The sequence below is a fragment of the Oryx dammah genome, unplaced genomic scaffold (genome assembly GCF_014754425.2).
Source record: "Oryx dammah isolate SB20612 unplaced genomic scaffold, SCBI_Odam_1.1 HiC_scaffold_21, whole genome shotgun sequence".
Classification (NCBI taxonomy): domain Eukaryota; kingdom Metazoa; phylum Chordata; class Mammalia; order Artiodactyla; family Bovidae; genus Oryx; species Oryx dammah.
Window position 1 is genome coordinate 73460297 of NW_024070205.1, and position 21329 is coordinate 73481625.

Below are 21329 nucleotides of genomic sequence, written 5' to 3' on the forward strand. Positions count from 1 at the left end.
TGTCTCACATACAGGGTTATTGTTACATCTTTCTAAATTCCATATATATATACATTAGTATACTGTATTGGTGTTTTTCTTTCTGGCTTTCACTCTGTATAATCGGCTCCAGTTTCATCCACCTCGTTAAAACTGATTCAAATGTATTCTTTTTAGTGGCTGAGTAATACTCCATTGTGTATATGTACCACATCTTTCTTATCCATTCATCTGCTGATGGGCATCTAGGTTGCTTCCATGTCCTGGCTATTATAAACAGTGCTGCGATGAACATTGGGATACACGTGTCTCTTTCAATTAATTTTTTTTAATTCCACATATAAGTGATATCATATGGTACTTATATTTCTCTGTATGACATATTTTGCAAGAATAATACCTTCCAAGTCTAATCATGATGTATAAAATAGCAAAAATTCATTCTTTTTTACGGTTACTTTAACCCCTTGTGTAAATACATACATATACATATATATGTGTGTGTGTATATATATATATATATATACACACACAAACATAATTGGTGGTTTGAGTTAAATCTACTATAAAGCATCATATCTTTTATCAGTGTAGTCCTGGTTATTGAAGGTAAGCTAGGGAATAGGAGATTTAAATTTGATTCATATTCATCCATATTTATATGCTTACACTGAGTAAGGAGTATTAATTTCCAAGCTGTGATGGTCTTTGACTAAGCATATTTGAAGGTTTTGTTTTTAAAGAAGTCAAAAAAGAGCTGTGAAGTCTAACTTATTTTGCATGAATCTGGTGTGCAGGTGTGAGAGGTAAAACAGTGGAATTGTTTTACAATTGTCCCAGTATTTCAGAAGGCCAGTTGTAAATAAATTTTGTTACAATTTTCTTTTTAGTCTTTTCTTAATTGTACTAAGATATCCAGTATTTTTGGAAAACATAGAGTGAAAAAATATATATCTATAAATATGTACCTCTAGGAGATGAAGTTAAAAGAAAGCATCATCACTTGAGGTACTAGAGAATAGACTATGATCTTAAATAAGTACTAGAGAGGAGAATCTAGACGTATTTTGTAAGTCTGCAATGTGAAACACCAGGGGAAAAAGGATTACATACAAGATGCAAGTCTGGAAAAAATAATGAAGAGTGAGTCTAAGGAAGTAACCTGGACAGTAAGAACACAAATTATTTTTTCAGTTTCAGTGAAAAGTTATGATATTCTAAGCTAAAAATGAGATGAGTATGTACTATGCATGGATCATTACATGCAAGTATGAGAATCGTGAACAAATCTCAGACTTATTTTTTATTTTAAAAACGAATTTTATTGCAACATAGTTGATTTATAATGTGTAGTATCAGATGCATTGCAAAGTTAAAGATTCACACTTTTTTAAGATACAGTTTTTTAAGATATTTTTTCCCATATAGGCTGTAACAGAGTATGGAGTAGAGTTCCCTTTCTTACATGGTAGGTCCTTATTCGTCATCTATTTTATATATAGTAGTCTGTATATGTCAAACTTCTTTTTTTTTTTTTTTAATTAAAGAATTATGAACAGATCCTACACACAGTCAATTCTCTTTGGGAGAAGTGGCCTTATCCACATACTAAGATGCAAATGTACAGCCCAAGTCTAACGACAAGAAGGAAATTTAGGTTTACACTAATGCCTTATGAGAAATTAATCTTTTAAATCCATCAAGGATAATTAAGTCTAAGATATTTTATTAATTATGAAAATATATTGAATAAAATAAAATGGTTTCAGAATCACTCTTAAAAGTAATTATTTTTAATGGAGGAATTGAGTTGCACAGAGTTGAAGAAATTTGACCAATGTATACAGTTGCATAAGAATCATCTAGTTAAAATACAGACTGTTGTGCATTCAGCCATGTCTGACTGTGCGACCCTATGGACTGTAGGCTGCCAGGCTCCTCGATGGGGCTCTTCAGGCAAGAATACTGCAGTGGGTTACCATTTCCTCCTCCTGGTGATCTTCCCCACCCAGAGATCAAACCTACGCTCTTATATCTCCTGCACTGGCTGGCAGGTTCTGTACCACTAGCATCATCTGTTCAATAACCCCAAAAGAATCTTCTGCAGGCAATCCTCTTCATCAAACCCTAACCTCTGAGAACCATTAATTTGGCTTCTGTGACTGTAGTTTTGCCTTTTCTGAAATGAACAGCCACAACCTGGGAATAATCTAAGTGTCACAAAATGATCGCGTCTTAACTTGATTACATCTGTTAGACTTTTAGGTCTTGCCTGTTAAGGATTCTAAAAACTCTTTTGAGGACACTGTTTGACACATAACAGTGCACATTGCAGCCTCTCAGCTTCCTGTCTTTCCCAAGTGTCAAATATATTCACTCAATCCCAACATCTCCCAAAGTTTTCACCCTTTTCAGTGTCAACTCTAAGGCCCAAACTTTATTAAATGTCGTCCAAATAGTTATGGGTGAGACACAGTTTCTTGTCCATCCTTGGGCAAAATTCCTATTCATGTGTGACCCTGTGAACCAGAAAACAAGAAATGTGCTTCCAAAGTACAATGTTAATACATACATAGAATAGACATCACCATTCAAAAATGGAGAAAGAGAAAGAAAAATGAGTCTCAAGTCTTAAACTCAAAACCCATGAGGAGAAATCTCATTAGATTCCAATTGAGAGAACACATTTCTATGGGAAAAAAAAAAAAAAAAGCCAATGAGGGACAGCCACAACTTTTCAACCCACCAAAGAAGTGAGCCTACTTTCTCAGCTGAAAGAAGCCCTGTTATCAGAGCTCTATCTTTGGAGGCATTCTTCCTTTGTGTGTATGATGCCTGTCCCTTTCAGTCCATGCTGAATGCATTTCTGCTAGTATAAAGTTCTCAAAAACCTTGTCAGTCTCTTGTGCTTTAATACGTATAAGTTCTCAGCCATGTGGATAAAACACAGATCATCCCTGGATAACAGCATCTCTATTTCTGTCTTGTGCTGTGCCATGCTAATTCGCTTCAGTCGTGTCCAACTCTCTGCGACCCCAGGGACTGTAGCCTGACCGGGTTCTCTGTCCATGGGATTCTCTAAGCAACACTACTAGAGTGGGTTGTGATTACCTTCCCCAGGGGATTTTCTCAACCCAGGAATCAAATGCCCATCTTTTAAGTCTCCTGCATTGTCATGCAGGTTCTTTACCACTAGCTCCACTGAGAAATTTCGAATTATCTCCCACTGACTTCTTAATGACTGATGATTCACAACTCATCTCATGTATTTTATGCAAGCAGCGAGAAAAAATTAGATGAATCTTCCATAATTGGATTGGCAATCTTCTGAACTAAATATCCAAGTTCACCTTGGATATTTTGTATAGTGGTTAATTTTGAATCAAGTTGGCCAGGTTATAGTACTCAGTAGTTTGGTCAAACCAGTTTGGCTGTTTCTCTGAAAGCATCTTACAGAAAGAATTGATTAACATTTAATCACAGACTTTAAGTAAAGTAAATTATCTTTCATAACATGGGCGTACTTCATCCATTCTGTTGAAAGTTTTAAGATAAAACACTGAGCTCTTTCCAGGAAAAAGGAACTCTACCTCTCAAGGCTTCCAAAGTAAAAACTGCAACACACACCCTTCCTGAACTTTCCAGGCTGCCACCTACCATGCAGGTTTCAGACCTACCAGTCCTCACAGTCACATGAGCCAGATCCTTAAAACAAATCTCAATCTCTGTGTGTGTGTGTGTGTGTGTGTGGTGGGGAGTTTGGGAACTCTGTATTTTCTGCTCACATGTGCTATGAACCTAAACCTGCTTTAAAACATAGAGTTCATTTTCCAATGAAGTAATTTGTAGAATTATGTGTATGATTTCTTAATCCATTCTCCACTATAGTCTTCTTTGTTTTAGTGTTAGGAAATCGCAGTTTGTATCTGGAGATATGACTTGCTAGTGAGGATTACGTTTCTATCTTCCCTTGACGTTTGTATCCCCAGGAATGTTTAGTGGTAAGATAATTGCCTAAGAAGATATCAAATTAAGAAAAACTAAGTTTTACTGGCCACTGAATACTTATCTATACTACATTTCAAGATATTGTATAATTAACATGTGTGATCTTCACAAAGGGCCTTATTACTGGGTATGGTGGTTGTTTAATTGCTAAGTCATGTGTGACTCTTGTGACTCTATGGACTGTAGAATGTCAAGCTCTTCTGTCCATGGAATTCTCCAGGCAAGAATACTGGAGTGGGTTGCCATTTCCTTCTCCAGGAGATCTTCACAACCCATGAACTGATCCTGGATCTCCTTCATTGCAGGCAGATTCTTTACTAAGGAGCTATGAGGGAAGACCATAGAAAGGAAGCTCATATACTGAGTATATGATTGTAGATATTTCACAGATGAGATGGAAACCACACAACACATAGTATATCACTGAAGACCTCACATCTGTCCCATTGTTATGACACAACTAAATGCTTATTAGTCTGACTCTAAATACTGTGCCATTTACAAAAATGTTATGCTACTTCTTAAATGCACAGGATATTTTATGTAGAATTCTACACAATTTTATATAATACAGCAACACATAAAAAGAAGTGGGAAAAAATGGCAGAGGAGTAAGATGGGGAGGTTCCAGCTTCCCCACAAATACACCAAAAACTCATCAAGATATTGAACAACGCTTACAAAGCATCCTCTAAGAGACAGCAGAAGACCCCAGGCCTCCATGGTGGCAAGCTAAGCTCACTGGAATGAGGTGGGACAAAAGATAAGACATAAAAAATGAAAGGAAGAGATGGAGAATTTCAGGATGGGAGATTGTGCCTGAGACGGAACCACTGAGGTGGGAGCATTGAGTCCAAGATCCGAGACTGCTAATGAACTCCTAACTGCACCCACCCTCATGGAAATTAAGGAAATTAATTACTGAGAAAGTCCATGAAGGCCTAGAACTGTAAACAGAGCCTGGTATCACTGGGCTGCCAATGGTATACTCTGCAGGATACCTTACCCAATCAACTGGCAAGACAAAAGCACAAAAACAATATCAGCCACAAGATTCCCACAAACACTCCAAATTATACCACCTCACACAGCCTTCTCCATCAGGAAAAATAATAAATAAATAAAACAACTCACTTCCTCCACTTTAACACAGACTCAAGTCACCCATAACAAGAAATCAACACAAACCACTGAAACAACCTTTCCCACTGAGAGCAAAAACCAAAAGGAAGAAGGGATACATCCCTAAAATCTGGGAAAAGGAGACTTCAAATGGAGCAAGTTAGAAAATAAATAAAGACACAGAAACATAGGACAAATGAAGAAACAAAGTAGACACTCACAAGGCCAAATAAAGAAAGAGGAAATAAGCAAACTACCTGAAAAATAATTCAGAATAATGACAGTAAAGATGTTCCAAAGCCTCAAAAATAGGATGTAGAATATGCAAGAAACAATTAACACAATTAATACAATTACCAAGGACATAGAAGAAATAAAGAATGAATAATGGAGAGAGATGAGTAACACATTACTGAAATTAAAAATACTCTAGAAGGAACCAATAGTAGAGTAACTGAGGTATAAGAACAGATAAGTGAGCTAGAGGACAGAATGGGAAAAATAACTGCTGAAGAGAAAAGTAAAGGAAAAAGAATGAGAAGAAACCGATGACAGTATTAAACTCATCAATGTTTGAGATATAGGGGTCTCAGAAGAAGAACAGAAAAAGAAAGGCACTGAGAACATTTTTGAGGAGATGATAGTTGAAAACTTCCTCAACATGGGAAAGGAAATAGTCAATCAAGTCCAAGAAGCACAGAGTCTAATACAGGATAAACCCCAGAAGAAAGATGTTGAGACACATACTAATCAAGCTAACAGATGTTAAACACAAAGATTAAAAGCACTAAGTATAAAACACAATATTAAAAGCATCAAGGGAAAAGAAACAAGTAACATACAATGGAAAGCCCATACAAGTAACAGCAGATCTTTCTGCAAGCCAGCAGAAACTCTGCAAGCCAGAAGGTAATGTCAGGATATATTTAAAATACTGAAAGGAAAAAAATATATATATACCATCAAGTCTACTCTATCTAGTAAGCATCTCATTCAAAATTGATGGAGAAGTCAAAGCTTTACAGAAAAGCAAAATTTAAGAGAATTTAGGACCACCAATCCAACATTACAACAAATACTAAAGGGACTTATTTTATATAAGTCATAAACAAAAGAGAAAGGAAAGACCTACAAAAACAAGTAAGAAAATATCAATAGAAACATATATATCAATAATTGCTTTAAATGTAAGTGAATTAAATTTTCCAACCAAAAGATATAGACTGGATGAATGGATAAAAAAACAAGACCCATATATTTGCTGCCTACAAGAGACCCATTTCAGACCTAGAGACACATACAGATTGAAAGCAAAAGGATGGAAAATGATACCCATGCAAATGGAAATCAAAAGAGGCTACAGTGGCAATTCTCATTTCAGATATAATAGACTTTAAAGTAAAGAATATTGCAAGAGATAAAAAAGGACTCTACATAATGATCAAGGGATCAATCTGAAAAGAATACATAACAACTGTAAATATCTGTGTATCCAACATAGAAGCACCTCCTTGCATGAGGCAAATACTAAGAGATATAAAAATGGAGCTCAAGAATAGCAAAATAATAGTAGTGGCTTTAACACCCTGCTTATACCAATGGACAGAGCATGAGAAACAGAAAATCAATAAGAAAACACAAACCTTAAATGAAACATTAAGCCATGTGGATTATTGATATCTTCCGAATGTTCCATCCAAAAATTCAGAATACACTTTCTTCTCAAGTGCACATGGAACATTCATTCTCCATGATAGACCAGAGCTTGGCCCACAAATCGTGCCTCAGTAAATTTCAGGAAATTGAAATCGTGCCAAGCAACTTCTCTGACCACAATGCTGTGAGACTAGATATCAATTACAGGGAAAGAACCGCAAAAAAAAAAACACAAAAACAAGGATAATAAGCAATACATTTCTAAATAATAAAGAGGTTACTGAAGAGATCAGAAGAGAAATCAAAAGATTCATAGAAAGAAATGACAACAAAAACACAATGACCCAAATCCTATGGGATGCAGCAAAGCAGTTCGTAGAGGGAAGTGTATAACAGTACAATCCTACTTGAAGATACAAGAAAATTATAAAATAGAGAACCTAACTCTACACCTAAATCAGCTGATAAAAGAACAACAGCAACAACAACAAAAAGCCAAAAATAGTAAATAGAAATAAATTATAAGGATAAGAGCAGAAATAAATGAAAAAGAAGTGAAGGGAGGCAGTCCTCAGATGGCAGAGGAATAGGATGGGGAGACCACTTTTTCTCCCCCACAAATTCATTGAGAGAACATTTGAACACTGAGCAAATTCCACAAAACAATTTCTGAATGCTGGCAGAGGACATCAGGCACCCAGAAAGGCAACATATTGTCTTCAAAAGGAGGTAGGAGAAAATATAAAAGATAAAAAGAGAGACAAAAGAGGTGGGGACTGAAATCTGTCCCAGGAAGGGAGTTTTAAAAAGAAAGAAGTTTCCAAACACCAGGAAACACTGTCACCGCAGGTCTGCAGAGAGTCTTGTAACCTCAGAGGGCAACATAACCTGGAGGATAAATAAATAAATAATTAATTAAAACCCACAGATTAGGTGCCAATGACAACTCCCAGCAGAGAAGCAGCCCAGAGGCTCACATCTGCCATTAGCAAGCAGGGGCTGGACAGGGAGGTACCGGCTGCATTGCTTAGGGTAAGGCCTGGGCCTGATGCCTTGAGGGCATCAGGGAACTAAGGTGAGAGAGAGAGAGCAACCCAGACTGTGAGATAGCCAGAGAGAGACAGAAAAAGAGAGAGAGAGAGAGACTATCCCATGAAAAGCCCTAATTTAAGACTCTGCCAGGCCCACTCACAGAACAAAGAACTAAGCAGAGCTAGCACACCGGCCCATCCCCCGCCAGAGACAGGCAGGCAGGGGGTGGGGGTCAGCCAGAGCCAGAAGGGGGCAATGGTGGTCCCAGAGAGGCATCATCTACCAAACTGCAAGCAGGCTTTGTTAATAACCAAGACTACTTGGGATTCTGGATGGTCGACATCTGCCGGGAGGGTTGCAGCCAGAGAGGCAGCTCCCCAGAAGAGACACCCGGCACACCTGAGAAGGCGCATCCATTGTACACTCAGAAAACTGAGCGGCTGGGACGGGAGAGGTGATAAGACGCACTTCCTTACCTGGCTTTGACTGCTCTCACCAAGGACCTGGTCACCTGAGCTGCTCGGACCTGGGAAGGGCACCAAATGCAGGCCCAACCAAGTCTGCGCATTTGTGGAGTACCCAAGAACCTGAACCTGAGCAACTTAGATCTTGGAAGTGTATGCAACCCAGGGCCCGACTCAGATAGTTCCCAGCAGAGCAACATAGAGCCTGAGAAATGTAGAATGAAAGCACACATGCAGTGAGCAGGGGCAAACCCAGGGCGGCTGAAACACTGTGAGCACTTCCCATACACGCCAGTGATATTTTTATGCAGTATTGCTCTCTCCCAACAGCACGACTGAACAAGTGAGCCTGAAAAAGTGACCACCATCGCCCCCTTGTGTCAGGGCAGAAATTAGATGCTGAAAAGACCAGTAAAGAGAAAAAGCTAAAATAAACAGACGGACCCACTTTGGAAGTGACAGGTGCAACAGTTTAAAACCCTGTAGTCAGCACCGACTAGATATGAAGGTGCCTATAGATCTTGAGAAGTATAAGCCACATCAAGGAACTATCTGAAAATGAATTGGCCCCATACTGTCTACAACAGCTCCAGAGAAATTCCTAGATATATTTTTACTATTATCATTTTTAATTAAAAAAATTTTTAATATAAATTTATTTTAATTGGAGGTTAATTACTTTACAATATTATATTAGTTTTGCCATACATCAACATGAATCCGCCACAGGTATACCCAAATTTCACAATTTATATGGAGACACAGAAGACCCCCAAAAGCCAAAGTAATTTTAAGAAAGAATAGACATTATAGAGAAATGCAAATAAAACTACAATGAAGTACCATCTCACAGCTGTCTGAATGGCTGCTATCTGAAAGTCCACAAGCAATAAATGCTGGAGAGGGTGTGGAGAAAAGGGAACCATCTTACATTGTTGGTGTAAATGCAAACTAGTACAGCCACTGTGGAGAACAGTGTGGAGATTCCTTAAAAAAAAATTGAAGATAGATCTGCCATATGACCCAGCAATCCCACTGCTGGGCATACACACTGAGGAAACCAGAATTAAAAGAGACATGTGTACCCCAATGTTCATCACAGCGCTGTTTATAATAGCCAGGTCATGGAAGCAACCTAGATGTCCATCGGCAGATGAATGGATGAGAAAGTTGTGGTACATATGCACAATGGAATATTACTCAGCTATTAAAAAGAATGCATTTGAATCATTTCTAATGAGGTGGATGAAACTGGAGCCTATTATACAGAGTGAAGTAAGTCAGAAAAAAAAACACCAATACAGTATACTAACCCATATATATGGAATTAGAAACATCATAATGATAATCCCATATGCAAGACAGCAAAAGAGACAGATGTATAGAACAGTCTTTTGGACTATGTGGGAGGAGGTGAGGGTGGGATAATTTAAGAGAATATATTGAAACATGTATATTATCATAGGTGAAACAGATCATCAGTCCAGGTTTGATGCATGAGACAGGGTGTTCAGGGCTGGTGCACTGGGATGACACAGAAGGATGGGATGGGGAGGGAGAAGTCACGGGAGTTCAGGATGGGGAACACATGTAAACCCATGGCTCATTCATGACAGTGTATAACAAAAACCACTACAGTATTGTAAAGTAATTAGCCTCCAATTAAAATAAATAAATTTTAAAAAAAGAATGAAGAATAGAGCTAGAGGAATCAACTTATGTAATTTCAGACTATAGTACAAAGCTATAGTCATCCAAAGAGCATGGCACTGGCACAAAAACAGAAGGATAGACCAATGGAACAAGATAGAGAGCCGAGAGATAAACCCCTGCATCCATGGGCACCTTATCTCTGAAAAAGGAGGCAAGAATGTACAATGGGGAAAATAATAGTTCTCCAATAACTGATGCTGGAAGAACTGGACAACAATGTGCAGAAGAATGAAATTAGAACACTTCATAACACTATACACAAAGATAAACACAAAATGGATAAAAACTAAATGTTTTCAATTTAAGACCAGGCACTATAAAACTCTTAGAAGAACACATAAACAGAATACTGTATGACATAAATCACAGCATGATCTTTCATCACTCACCTCCTAAAATAATGGAAATAAAACCAAGTGGGACCTAGTTAAACTTATAAGATTTTTCACAGCAAAGGAATCTATAAACAAAGTGAAAAGACAACCCTCAGGATGGAACAAAATAATAGCAAAGGAAACAATTGCTGAATTATTAATTTCTAAAATATGCAAGCAGCTCATACAACTCAATACCAGAAAAACAAACAAGCCCATCAGAAAGTGGGCAAAAGACCTAAACAGACATTTCCCCAAAGAAGACCTCAGTTCAGTTCAGTTTAGTCACTCAGTCGTGTGCGACTCTTTGCGACCCCATGAATTGCAGCACGCCAGGCCTCCCTGTCCATCACCAACTCCCAGAGTTCACTCAAACTGATGTCCATCGAGTCGGTGATGCCATCCAGCCATCTCATCCTCTGTCATCTCCTTTTCCTCCTGCCCCCAATCCCTCCCAGCATCAGAGACTTTTCCAATGAGTCAACTCTTCGCATGAGGTGGCCAAAGTACTAGAGTTTCAGCTTTAACATCATTCCTTCCAAAGAACACCCAGGACTGATCTCCTTTAGAATGGACTGGTTGGATCTCCTTGTAGTCCATGTTACTCTCAAAAGTCTTCTCCAACACCACAGTTCAGAAGCATCAATAAACCCATGAACATCACTCATTATTAGAGATATGTTAATCAAATCTACTATGAGCTATCACCTCACACCAGACCAAATGGCCATAATCAAAAAATTCATAAAGAAGTGTTGAAGAGGGTCTGGAGAAAGGGAACATTTCTGCACTTCTGGTGGGAATGTAAATTGACACAGCCACTATGGAAGATAGAATAGACATTCCTTAAAATAAAAGTAGGAATAAAACCACCCTATGACCTAGCAATACCTCTACTAGGCGTATACCCTGAAGAAATCAAAACTAAAAAAGACAACTGTGCCCCAGTGTTCATTGTAGCACTATATACGATAGACAATGCATGCAAACAACCTAGAAATCCATCGACGGTTTAATAGACAAAGAAACGATGGTGCATATATACAATGGAATACTACATAGAAAAAAGGAGTGCATTTGAGTCAGTTCTGATGAGGTGGAAGAACCTAGAGTCTATTATCCAGAGCGAAGTAAGTCAGAAAGAGAAAAACCTATATTGTATATTAATGTCCTTATAAGCATGGTACTGATAAACCAGTTCACAGAGCAGCAATGGAGATACAGACATAGAGAGCAGGCTTATGGACAAGGGTGGGGGAGAAGAGGGAGAGGGTGATGAATGGAGAGAGCAGCATGGATGCATATACACTAACATATGTAAACAGATACCAACAGGAATTTGCTGTATGACTCAGGGAACACAAACCAGGGCTCTGTGATAACCTAGATGTGGTGGGAATGGGTGAGAGGTGGGAAGGAGATTCACGAGGGAGGGGATATATGTACAACTATGGTTAGTTAATGTTGATGTATGACAGATTCAAACCAATACTGTAATGCAATCATCAATCACTTAAAACAAATAAATATTTTTTTTAAAGAAAATAAGCAGGAAGTTCTCCCCTAAAGCTTTAAGAAGTGGCACAGTTCAGTTACTCATACAAGGTCAGGTGTCAATCTGACCTTGATCAGATCAGGTTGCTGTTGATCAATCACTACCCAGTGTCTGACTCTGACCCCATGGACTGTGGCATGCCAGGCTCCTCTGTCCTCTACTGTCACCTGAAGTCTTTCATGTCCATTCAGTCTATGATGCTATCTAACCCATCTCATCCTCTGCCGCCCCCTTCTTTTACCTTCAATTTTTCTCAGCATCAGGATCTTTTCCAATGAGTCAGCACTTTGCATTATGTGGCCAGAGTATTGGAGCTTCAGCTTCAGCATCACTCCTTCCAATGAATATTCAGGATGGATTTCCTTTACAATTGACTGGTTTGATCTTATACTTCAAAGACTCTCAAGAGTCTTCTCCAGCACTGCAATTCAAAAGCATCATTTCCTCAGTGCTCAGCTTTCTTTATGGTGCAACTCTCAGATCCATACATGACTACTGGAAAAACCATAGCTTTGACTGAATGGGCCTTTGTCAGGAATCTGATGTCTCTGCTTTCAGTACACTGTCTCAATGACTGTGAGACATGAAATTAAAGCATGCTTGTTCTTTTAAAGAGGGTTACAACAAACCTAGACAGGTGTCAAGTTAGTAAATGGTACTTAGGAAGGACAGGGAAGCCTGGTATCCTGCAGTCCCTGGGGTTGCAAAGAGTCAGACATGACTGAGTGACTGACCAACAACCACCACCACATGTGAAGGACACAGTGGGAGGGAAGACAAGAAGCTTAATTGAAACTGTGCAAAGTTCACTTTGTGAAATTGAATATTTTCAGTTACCACATTTAGCTGTAAGTTTATTCCCACTGAGGACAAGTCTATTTGTTATCCCAACTGAAATACACTATTCAAGTAGTTTGGTGATCTTTTCTATTGTGATGTGTATTTTTTTCTCCATACCTCAAAGCAATTCTCCAACACAAGTTGGATATCCTATAGTTTAGTACATACTAATATCATCTACCTGGAACAGCTTCAGATGCCAGAGTTTAAAGGCTCATTCCCACAAATATGCCACCCTCTGCACTTCAGAAGCCTATCACAAATCCATGTGACCCTGCACTTCTGGTCTAATCACTAAGACTGGATGTAGCTACAACTTTGTCTTCAGGTTCAGTTACTTGCTAGTGTGGCCCCTGGAACTCAAAAGAAACTAAATAGATTAACTCATGACCAGCCAGATGGAAGGGAGGCCCAGGGCAAGGTGTGTTAGAAGTTAATAGAAGACAGCAGGAACCTACTAAGTGCAGAACTTCCATGCTCTTCCAGGGCTCCACACTCCCAGTTCCTCTAAGCTATGAGTCCTGGAGGTTCCCAAACCAGCACATCACTACATGGGCATAAGTTATTCATTTATTCACCATTACTAATTGATGAAACCTCCAGTCCCTTGTCCTTCGTTGGACATCAGGAGGGTAGGATCTTTGTTTCAACCATCTAGTCATATGGTTGGTTCCCTGGGCAACTAAGCCTCCATCACTAGAAGATTTCTAAAAGACACTGTATTAAAATAACAAAAGACATATAGGAAATGCCAAGAGTTTCTAGAGTGCTGTTCCCAAAACAGGGACAAAGACAAACTATATATATATTTTTTAATTGAAAATCACAACATCACAAACCCTAACATTGTTACAAGATTGTTGGGATGGTAACATATTGGCACTGTATCGTATCAATGGCTATAAATTGATTGAACAAAAACATTTTCTATTTGTCTTTGCAAGAACCTGATTTCTTGTATTTCTTTTTCAACCAAGTATTACTGTTAGGTTGTGTTGATTATAATTTTGTCTGCATTTGTTAAGATGTACAATCACTAATAATATTCTTTTCCAGGCTTACAATTTCTTATTCTGCCAAAGTGCAAGCCTTAGGTCATAGTATAAGGTCTTTTCACCAGAAAAATGGATATTTCCCTTTCCTGGAAGTGGAAAGTAACTATTTGTTATCTTAAGCCTCTTATGTCATTGAACTGTCAGGCACAAATCGATATGAACACAGGCTGGGGACATTGAACTCAGCCACCAAGCGGTCATTGTCTATTGCTACATGATGTGGACAGGAAACTATATTTGGATGAGGATATTCTCTGAGGCTTCTCCTTTGCACTTTTCCATGTTCCTATTAAGGTTAATAGAAGACAGCAGGAACTGATTAAGTGTGAGATCCCTCTAGATTCTGACCACTTGGAAATGAAGTTTAGGTTAACCCCACAAAGTAAGGGACATGGACTTTTTCATTGCTGGCTGAAGACAAGGCAGATATATTATCAGCTGTATAAAAACAAATTTATAATTTCAACAGAGTCTGCTTTTGAGTCTGCTTTGAGGATTGCTTCATTGTGCTTTCTAGTTTGATTCTTATAAATATACTTGTAAATTTTTAACTACATTTTCCTCTTTGCTCTTCTGGTTTTAAAGAAAAATCATTCCCTTTTTCAAAATACAAGACACCTGTGTGGCATTGTGACTAAATTAAAAAGATAATAATGCCACCAAATATAAATAAGGTGACTCTTGGAAGTTTTAACTTCAGTCTATAGAAAGAGAACAAAGGAATTGTCATTTTAGGAGACAGATTTAATATTGTTATGTAGAAGCATCATTGTTGTTATTGTGGTGGACAATGGTGAACTACACTGATTATTTACTGGTGTTGCCAAGCACCACATCCACCTTCTACACACTTCTATGCCCTCTTAGAGATTAGCACTTGTAAAGTATGTTTCAGCCTCCTTTGGTTTGCAGGTTTTCCCTGAGTTTTGCCCATAGGTTGGAGTGGGAAATCAGAAACAAGAAGATTTCTCCAGCTCTACCAGTGAGGCAGTTGCCCACAGTAGTTAGAGACAGAGATCTGGTGAGAGATCTCCACGTGGAGATCTGGTGATCCTGAGGGAAAATCCTGTTAGATTCCTGCTAGCCTGTTCCTCTTCTTCTCTAGACCCAGAACTAACTGCAAAACCATATCTCCAACAACAGAGGGGTGGTTGGAAGCTGAAGATACATCCAGGAGCCGTAGAACCTTGTGTTTCTGGATCTAGTGCAAGTTTCCCAACCTGGTAAGTTTTTATTGTGATTTGGGCTTTTTGCATTGTGCAGTGTCCTTTGTTCCTCTGTGTTCTTGGTCATGAAATTTTTGTTCAGTCCTCTCAGAGTCCTTGCAACCTCATGGACAGTAACCCACCAGGCTCCTCTGTCCATGGAATTCTTCAGGCAAGAGTACTGCAGTGGATTGCCATGCCCTCCTCCAAGGGATCTTCCCGAGCCAGGGATTCAACCTGCATCTCCTGTGTCTCCTTCATAGCAGGCGGATTCTTTACCTGCTGAGCCGTTTGTTCCTTTCAGCTCAGTACAGTTCAGCTGCTCATTCGTGTCCGACTCTTTGAGACCTCATGAATCACAGCACGCTAGGCCTCCCTGTTCATCACCAACTCCCGGAGTTCACTCAAACTCATGTCCATCGAGTCGGTGATGCCATCCAGCCATCTCATCCTCTGTCCTCCCCTTCTCCTCCTGCCCTCAATCCCTCCCAGCATCAGGGTCTTTTCCAATGAGTCAACTCTTCGCATGAGGTGGCCAAACTATTGGAGTTTCAGCTTCAGCATCAGTTCTTCCAATGAACACCCAGGACTGATCTCCTTTAGAATGGACTGATTGGATGTCCTTGCAGTCCAAGGGACTCTTAGGAGTCTTCTTCAACACCACAGTTCAAAAGCATCTATTCTTCGGTGGTCAGCTTTCTTCACAGTCCAACTCTCACATCCATACATGACCACAGGAAAAACCATAGCCTTGACTAGATGGACCTTTGTTGGCAAAGTAATGTCTCTGCTCTTCAGTATGCTATCTAGGTTGGTCATAACCCTCTTTCCAAGGAGTAAGTGTCTTTTAATTTCATGGCTGCAATCACCATCTGCAGTGATTTTGGAGCCCCAAAATTCTTGTTAAATCTAAATTCTAACCTCATAATACTCTGTCTCACTCTCCATGTCTCTCCCTGTCTCTTTCTCCTCTAAGCCTGGCCAATTGCAGTGCATAAATCAAGTTTAGTTTCCTAGGTCACTCTGATTAGGTGTGCTCCTTGTATACGGACAGAATAAGGGTAAGCCTATTGAAGGACCCTTTCTTTAATAGACAGTTTCACACTGTGCATGCTTATAGATATGACTCATGTTTGGTGGAAACTTTGCCATAGCATATTATGTTGAAATATATACACTCCTCTCCTTTTGTGCTTTTACATTTACTTTGTTATCTGAGAAAGTTTTGTGCCTTTTCTATAGGTCTAAACCTGTATAGTACATTTCATAGAACACCATTCCTGTTTTCATTATACTCAACTATTTGACATCTTACAGCCAGTTTTAAGTGGGATGTTTGAACACTCACCTACTTCTCAGTGGTCAGTGTTTATATTCCTTTCATCTCTTCTTTCTCCTGCCAGGATTTGGTTACATTCTTTCTACTCTGCGGAATATTTAATTCATACATATATAAGTCTATCCATGCCCCATTTCTTATTTCAGTCTCAGCTCTGGAAAAAAATATACAAAATGTTTAACATCGTGAGATTGCCTATTTCCCACATCATCTTTTGAAATGTATATTAAAGCAAAAAGAGTCTCAAAATCTTCAAGGCCCCTTCCTACCTTGCCCACAAAATAATTAAAACAAACAAACAAACAAACAAACCCTTCTTTAGAAACTGAACAGTGCCATTTGGTGGAATAATCTTCATTTTGTTGTTCAGTCACTTGTGTCCCACTATTTGCAACCCCTTGGACGGCACCTCACCAGGCTTTCTTGTATCTCACTATCTCTAGGAATTTGCTCAAACTCAGACCCATTGGGTCAATGATGCCATCCAACCATCTCATCCTCTGTCAACCCCTTCTCCTCCTGCCCCCAATCTTTCCCAGCATCAGAGTCTTTTCCAATGAGTCAACTCTTCGCATGAGGTGGCCAGAGTACTGGAGCTTCAGCTTTAGCATCATTCCTTTCAAAGAACACCAGAGCTGATCTCCTTCAGAATGGACTGGTTGGATCTCCTTGCAGTCCAAGGGACTCTCAAGAGCCTTCTCCAACACCACAGTTCAAACTCATCAATTCCTTGGCGTTCAGCCTTCTTCACAGTCCAGCTCTCACATCCATACATGACCAATGGAAAAACCATAGCCTTGACTAGCAGACCTTAGTCGGCAAAGTAATATCTCTGCTTTTGAATATGCTATCTAGGCTGGTCATAACTTTTCTTCCAAGGAGTAAGCGTCTTTTAATTTCATGGCTGCAGTCACCATCTGCGGTAATTCTGGAGCCCCCCAAAATAAAATCTGACACTGTTTCTACTGTTTCCCCATCTATTTCCCATGAAGTGATAGGACCAGATGCCATGATCTTCATTTTCTGAATGTTGAGCTTTAAGCCAACTTTTTCACTCTCCTCTTTCAGTTTCATCAAGAAGCTTTTTAGTTCCTCTTCACTTTCTGCCATAAGGGTGGTGTCATCTGCATATCTGAGGTTATTGATATTTCTCCTGGCAATACTGATTCCAGCTTGTGTTTCATTCGGTCCAGCATTTCTCATGATGTACTCTGCATATAAGTTAAATAAGCAGGGTGACCATATACAGCCTCGATGTACTCCTTTTTCTATTTGGAACCAGTCTGTTGTTCCATGTACAGTTCTAACTGTTGCTTCCTAACCTGCATACAGATTTCTCAAGAGGCAGGTCAGATGGTCTGGTATTGCCATCTCTTTCAGAATTTTCCACAGTTTATTGTGATCCACATAGTCAAAGGCTTTGGCATAGTCAATAAAGCAGAAATAGATGTTTTTCTGGAACTCTCTTGCTTTTTCTATGATCCAGCCGATGTTGGTAATTTGATCTCTGGTTCCTCTGCCTTTTCTAAAACCAGCTTGAAAATCAGGGAGTTCACGGTTCATGTATTGCTGAGAATTTTGAGCATTACTTTACTAGCATGTGAGATGAGTGCAATTGTGTGGTAGTTTGAGTGTTCTTTGGCATTGCCTTTCTCTGGGATTGGAATGAAAGCAGATCTTTTCCAGTCCTGTGGCCACTGTTGAGTTTTTGAAATTTGCTGGCATATTGAATGCAGCACTTTCACAGCATCATCTTTCAGGATTTGAAATAGCTCAACTGGAATTCAATCACCTCCACTAGCTTTGTTCATAGTGATCTTTCTAAGGCCCACTTGCCTTCACATTCCAGGATGTCTGGCTCTAGATGAGTGATCACACCATCATGATTATCTTGGTTGTGAAGATCTTTTTTGTAGAGTTCTTCTGTGTATTCTTGCCACCTCTTAATATCTTCTGCTTCATTAAGTCCACACCATTTCTGTCCTTTATCGAGCGCATCTTTGCATGAAATGTTCCCTTGGTATCTCTAATTTTCTTGAAGAGATCTCTAGTCTTTCCCATTCTGTTGTTTTCCTCTATTTCTTTGCATTGATTGCTGAAGAAGGCTTTCTTATCTCTTCTCTTATTCTTTGGAACTCTGCATTCAGATGCTTATATCTTTCGTTTTCTCCTTTGCTTTTTGCTTCTCTTCTTTTCACAGGTATTTGTAAGGCCTCCCCAGCAGCTGTTTTGCTTTTTTGCATTTCTTTTCCATGGGGATGGTCTTGATCCCTGTCTCCTGTACAATGTCACGAACCTCATTCCATAGTTCATCAGGCACTCTATCTATCAGATCTAGACCCTTAAATCTATTTCTCACTTCCACTGTATAATCATAAGGGATTTGATTTAGGTCATACCTGAATGGTCTAGTGGTTTTCCCTACTTTCCTCAATTTGAGTCTGAATTTGGTAATAAGGAGTTCATGATCTGAGCCACAGTAGGCTCCTGGTCTTGTTTTTGTTGACTGTATAGAGCTTCTCCATCTTTGGCTGCAAAGAATATAATCATTCTGATTTCAGTGTTGACCATCTGGTGATGTCCATGTGTAGAGTCTTCTCTTGTGTTGTTGGAAGAGGGTGTTTGCGATGACCAGTGCATTTTCTTGGCAAAACTCTTTAGTCTTTGCCCTGCTTCTTTCCGCATTCCAAGGCCAAATTTGCCTGTTACTCCAGGTGTTTCTTGCCTTCCTACTTTTGCATTCCAGTCCCCTATAATGAAAAGGACATCTTTTGGGGGTGTTAGTTCTAAAAGGTCTTGTAGGTCTTCATAGAACTGTTCAACTTCAGCTTCTTCAGCTTTACTGGTTGGGGCATAGACTTGGATTACCATGATATTGAATGGTTTGCCTTGGAAATGAACAGAGATCATTCTGTCGTTTTTGAGACTGCATCCAAGTACTGCATTTTGGACTCTTTTGTTGACCATAATGGCTACTCCATTTCTTCTGAGCGATTCCTGCCTGCAATAGTAGATATACTGGTCATCTGAGTTAAATTCACCCATTCCAGTCCATTTTAGTTTGCTGATTCCTAGAATGTCAGCGTTCACCCTTGCCATCTCTTGTTTGACCACCTCCAATTTGCCTTGATTCATAGACCTGACATTCCAGGTTCCTATGCAATATTGCTCTTTATAGCATCGGACCTTGCTTCTATCACCAGTCACATTCACAACTGGGTATTGTTTTTCTTTGGCTCCATCCCTTCATTCTTTCTGGAGTTATTTCTCTTCTGATTTCCAATAGCATATTGGGCATCTACTGACCTGGGAAGTTCCTCTTTCAGTATCCTATCATTTTGCCTTTTCATACTGTTCATGGGGTTCTCAAGGCAAGAATACTGAAGTAGTTTGCCACTCCCTTCTCCAGTGGACCACATTCTTTCAGACCTCTCCACAGTGACCCACCTGTCTTAGGTTGCTCCATGGGCATGGCTTAGTTTCATTGAGTTAGACAAGGCTTTGGTCCTAGTGTGATTAGACTGACTAGTTTTCTGTGAGTATGGTTTCAGTGTGTCTGCCCTCTGATGCCCTCTTGCAACACTTACCATCTTACTTGGGTTTCTCTTACCTTGGGCTTGGGGTATCTCTTCATGGCTGCTCCAGCAAAGCGCAGCCTCTGCTCCTTACCTTGGATGAGGGGTATCTCCTCACTGCTGCCCTTCCTGACTTTCAGTGTGGGATAGCTCCTCTAGGCCTTCCTGTGCCCATGCAACCACCGCTTCTTGGGTGCAGGGTAGCTCCTCCAAGCCACTGCCCCTGGCCTCGGATGCGGGGTAGCTCCTCTCGGCCATTCCTGCGCCGTTGTAGCCTGACACTCTTGGCTGCTGCCCCTGACCTCGGATGTGGGGTAACTCCTCTTGGCTGCCGCCCTTTGGGCATGGGGTCCTCCCAGCTTCTGCCCCTGACCTCAGTCGTGGGCAGAACCACCAAAATGCTTAGGTAAATGCTTTAAACTTCTCTTGGATCCTGGGATAATCCTTATACTCAGCATGATGTTTAATTGTTTATAATATGGTTTTTATGGATTAAATAACAACCATTCTGTTGCATGCTTGACCACCAAGTATTAATATCTGTATACAGAAAGAAAGTTAGAAAATTTCATGTTCGAGTAACAATGGCTCTTTTATGAAAACCATATGATAACTGACATTATGAATCTTTCATTATAACATTTAATGGTTACACTAAACAAAGTATCTCATTCTTATAACATTAATTTTGTTAATATGATGATACTTACATTGTTTATTTTCAATATACTGGTTTGGAAAGATTTAGAAGAATTTATGGACCAAAGTTCTTGAAATCCTGAAATTCTGAAGAAAATATTTGCGTATTATTCAAAGGTTCATGTTTATTTTTTTTAACTTTAGAGGCATGTGTAATTTCAGAAGAAACAATGAAAAAAGATCACATACAGTTAAGATGGAAACACGATACAAATCTTTACTCTAAAACAGAGGATAATATTGTATTTATGTGCCAACATGGTTATCGTCTAGTAACACCAAAACATACATTTCAAACAACTTGTCAGGAAGGAAAGGTGGTATATCCTCGATATGGATAAAGCATTGACTAAATGTGGTTGTAAATCTGAAATATGTACATGTATTCAGATTTCTCCTTATTCATTCAATTCTGTTTATTTTATCAAGTATTTTTAAACTCATCTTGAATCATAAATCAGATTTGTGTTAACTATTATGGGGACAATGTAACTGAGAAATGATGGGAGACCAATGAATCACTTCTTAAAAGTACCTCATTAAACTTGGAATATCAAAATGTTATGTGTCCTGTTCATGAAACATTTACAGCAAGAAATTAGATTCAATCACTTCCATGCCTCCTCCCATCCATCAGTTTCCTAACTTTATAAAAGATTTCTCTGTTACTTCTGAGGGTTTCTGAAACTCTGTTTTAGCATACATGGGAAAAA

General features: G+C 39.3%; 1 protein-coding gene across 1 annotated transcript in view; it reads left to right on the forward strand.

The window, feature by feature from the left end:
* The window catches only part of CFH (complement factor H), a 328111-nt gene extending 307132 nt beyond the window's left edge, over nucleotides 1–20979 (forward strand). The window contains exon 12 of the mRNA XM_040262905.1: nucleotides 20761–20979. Coding sequence (XP_040118839.1) covers nucleotides 20761–20957 — 197 coding nt within the window. The 3' untranslated portion in view covers nucleotides 20958–20979. The remainder of the gene's footprint in view (nucleotides 1–20760) is intronic.
* The last annotated feature ends 350 nt before the right edge of the window (nucleotides 20980–21329 follow it).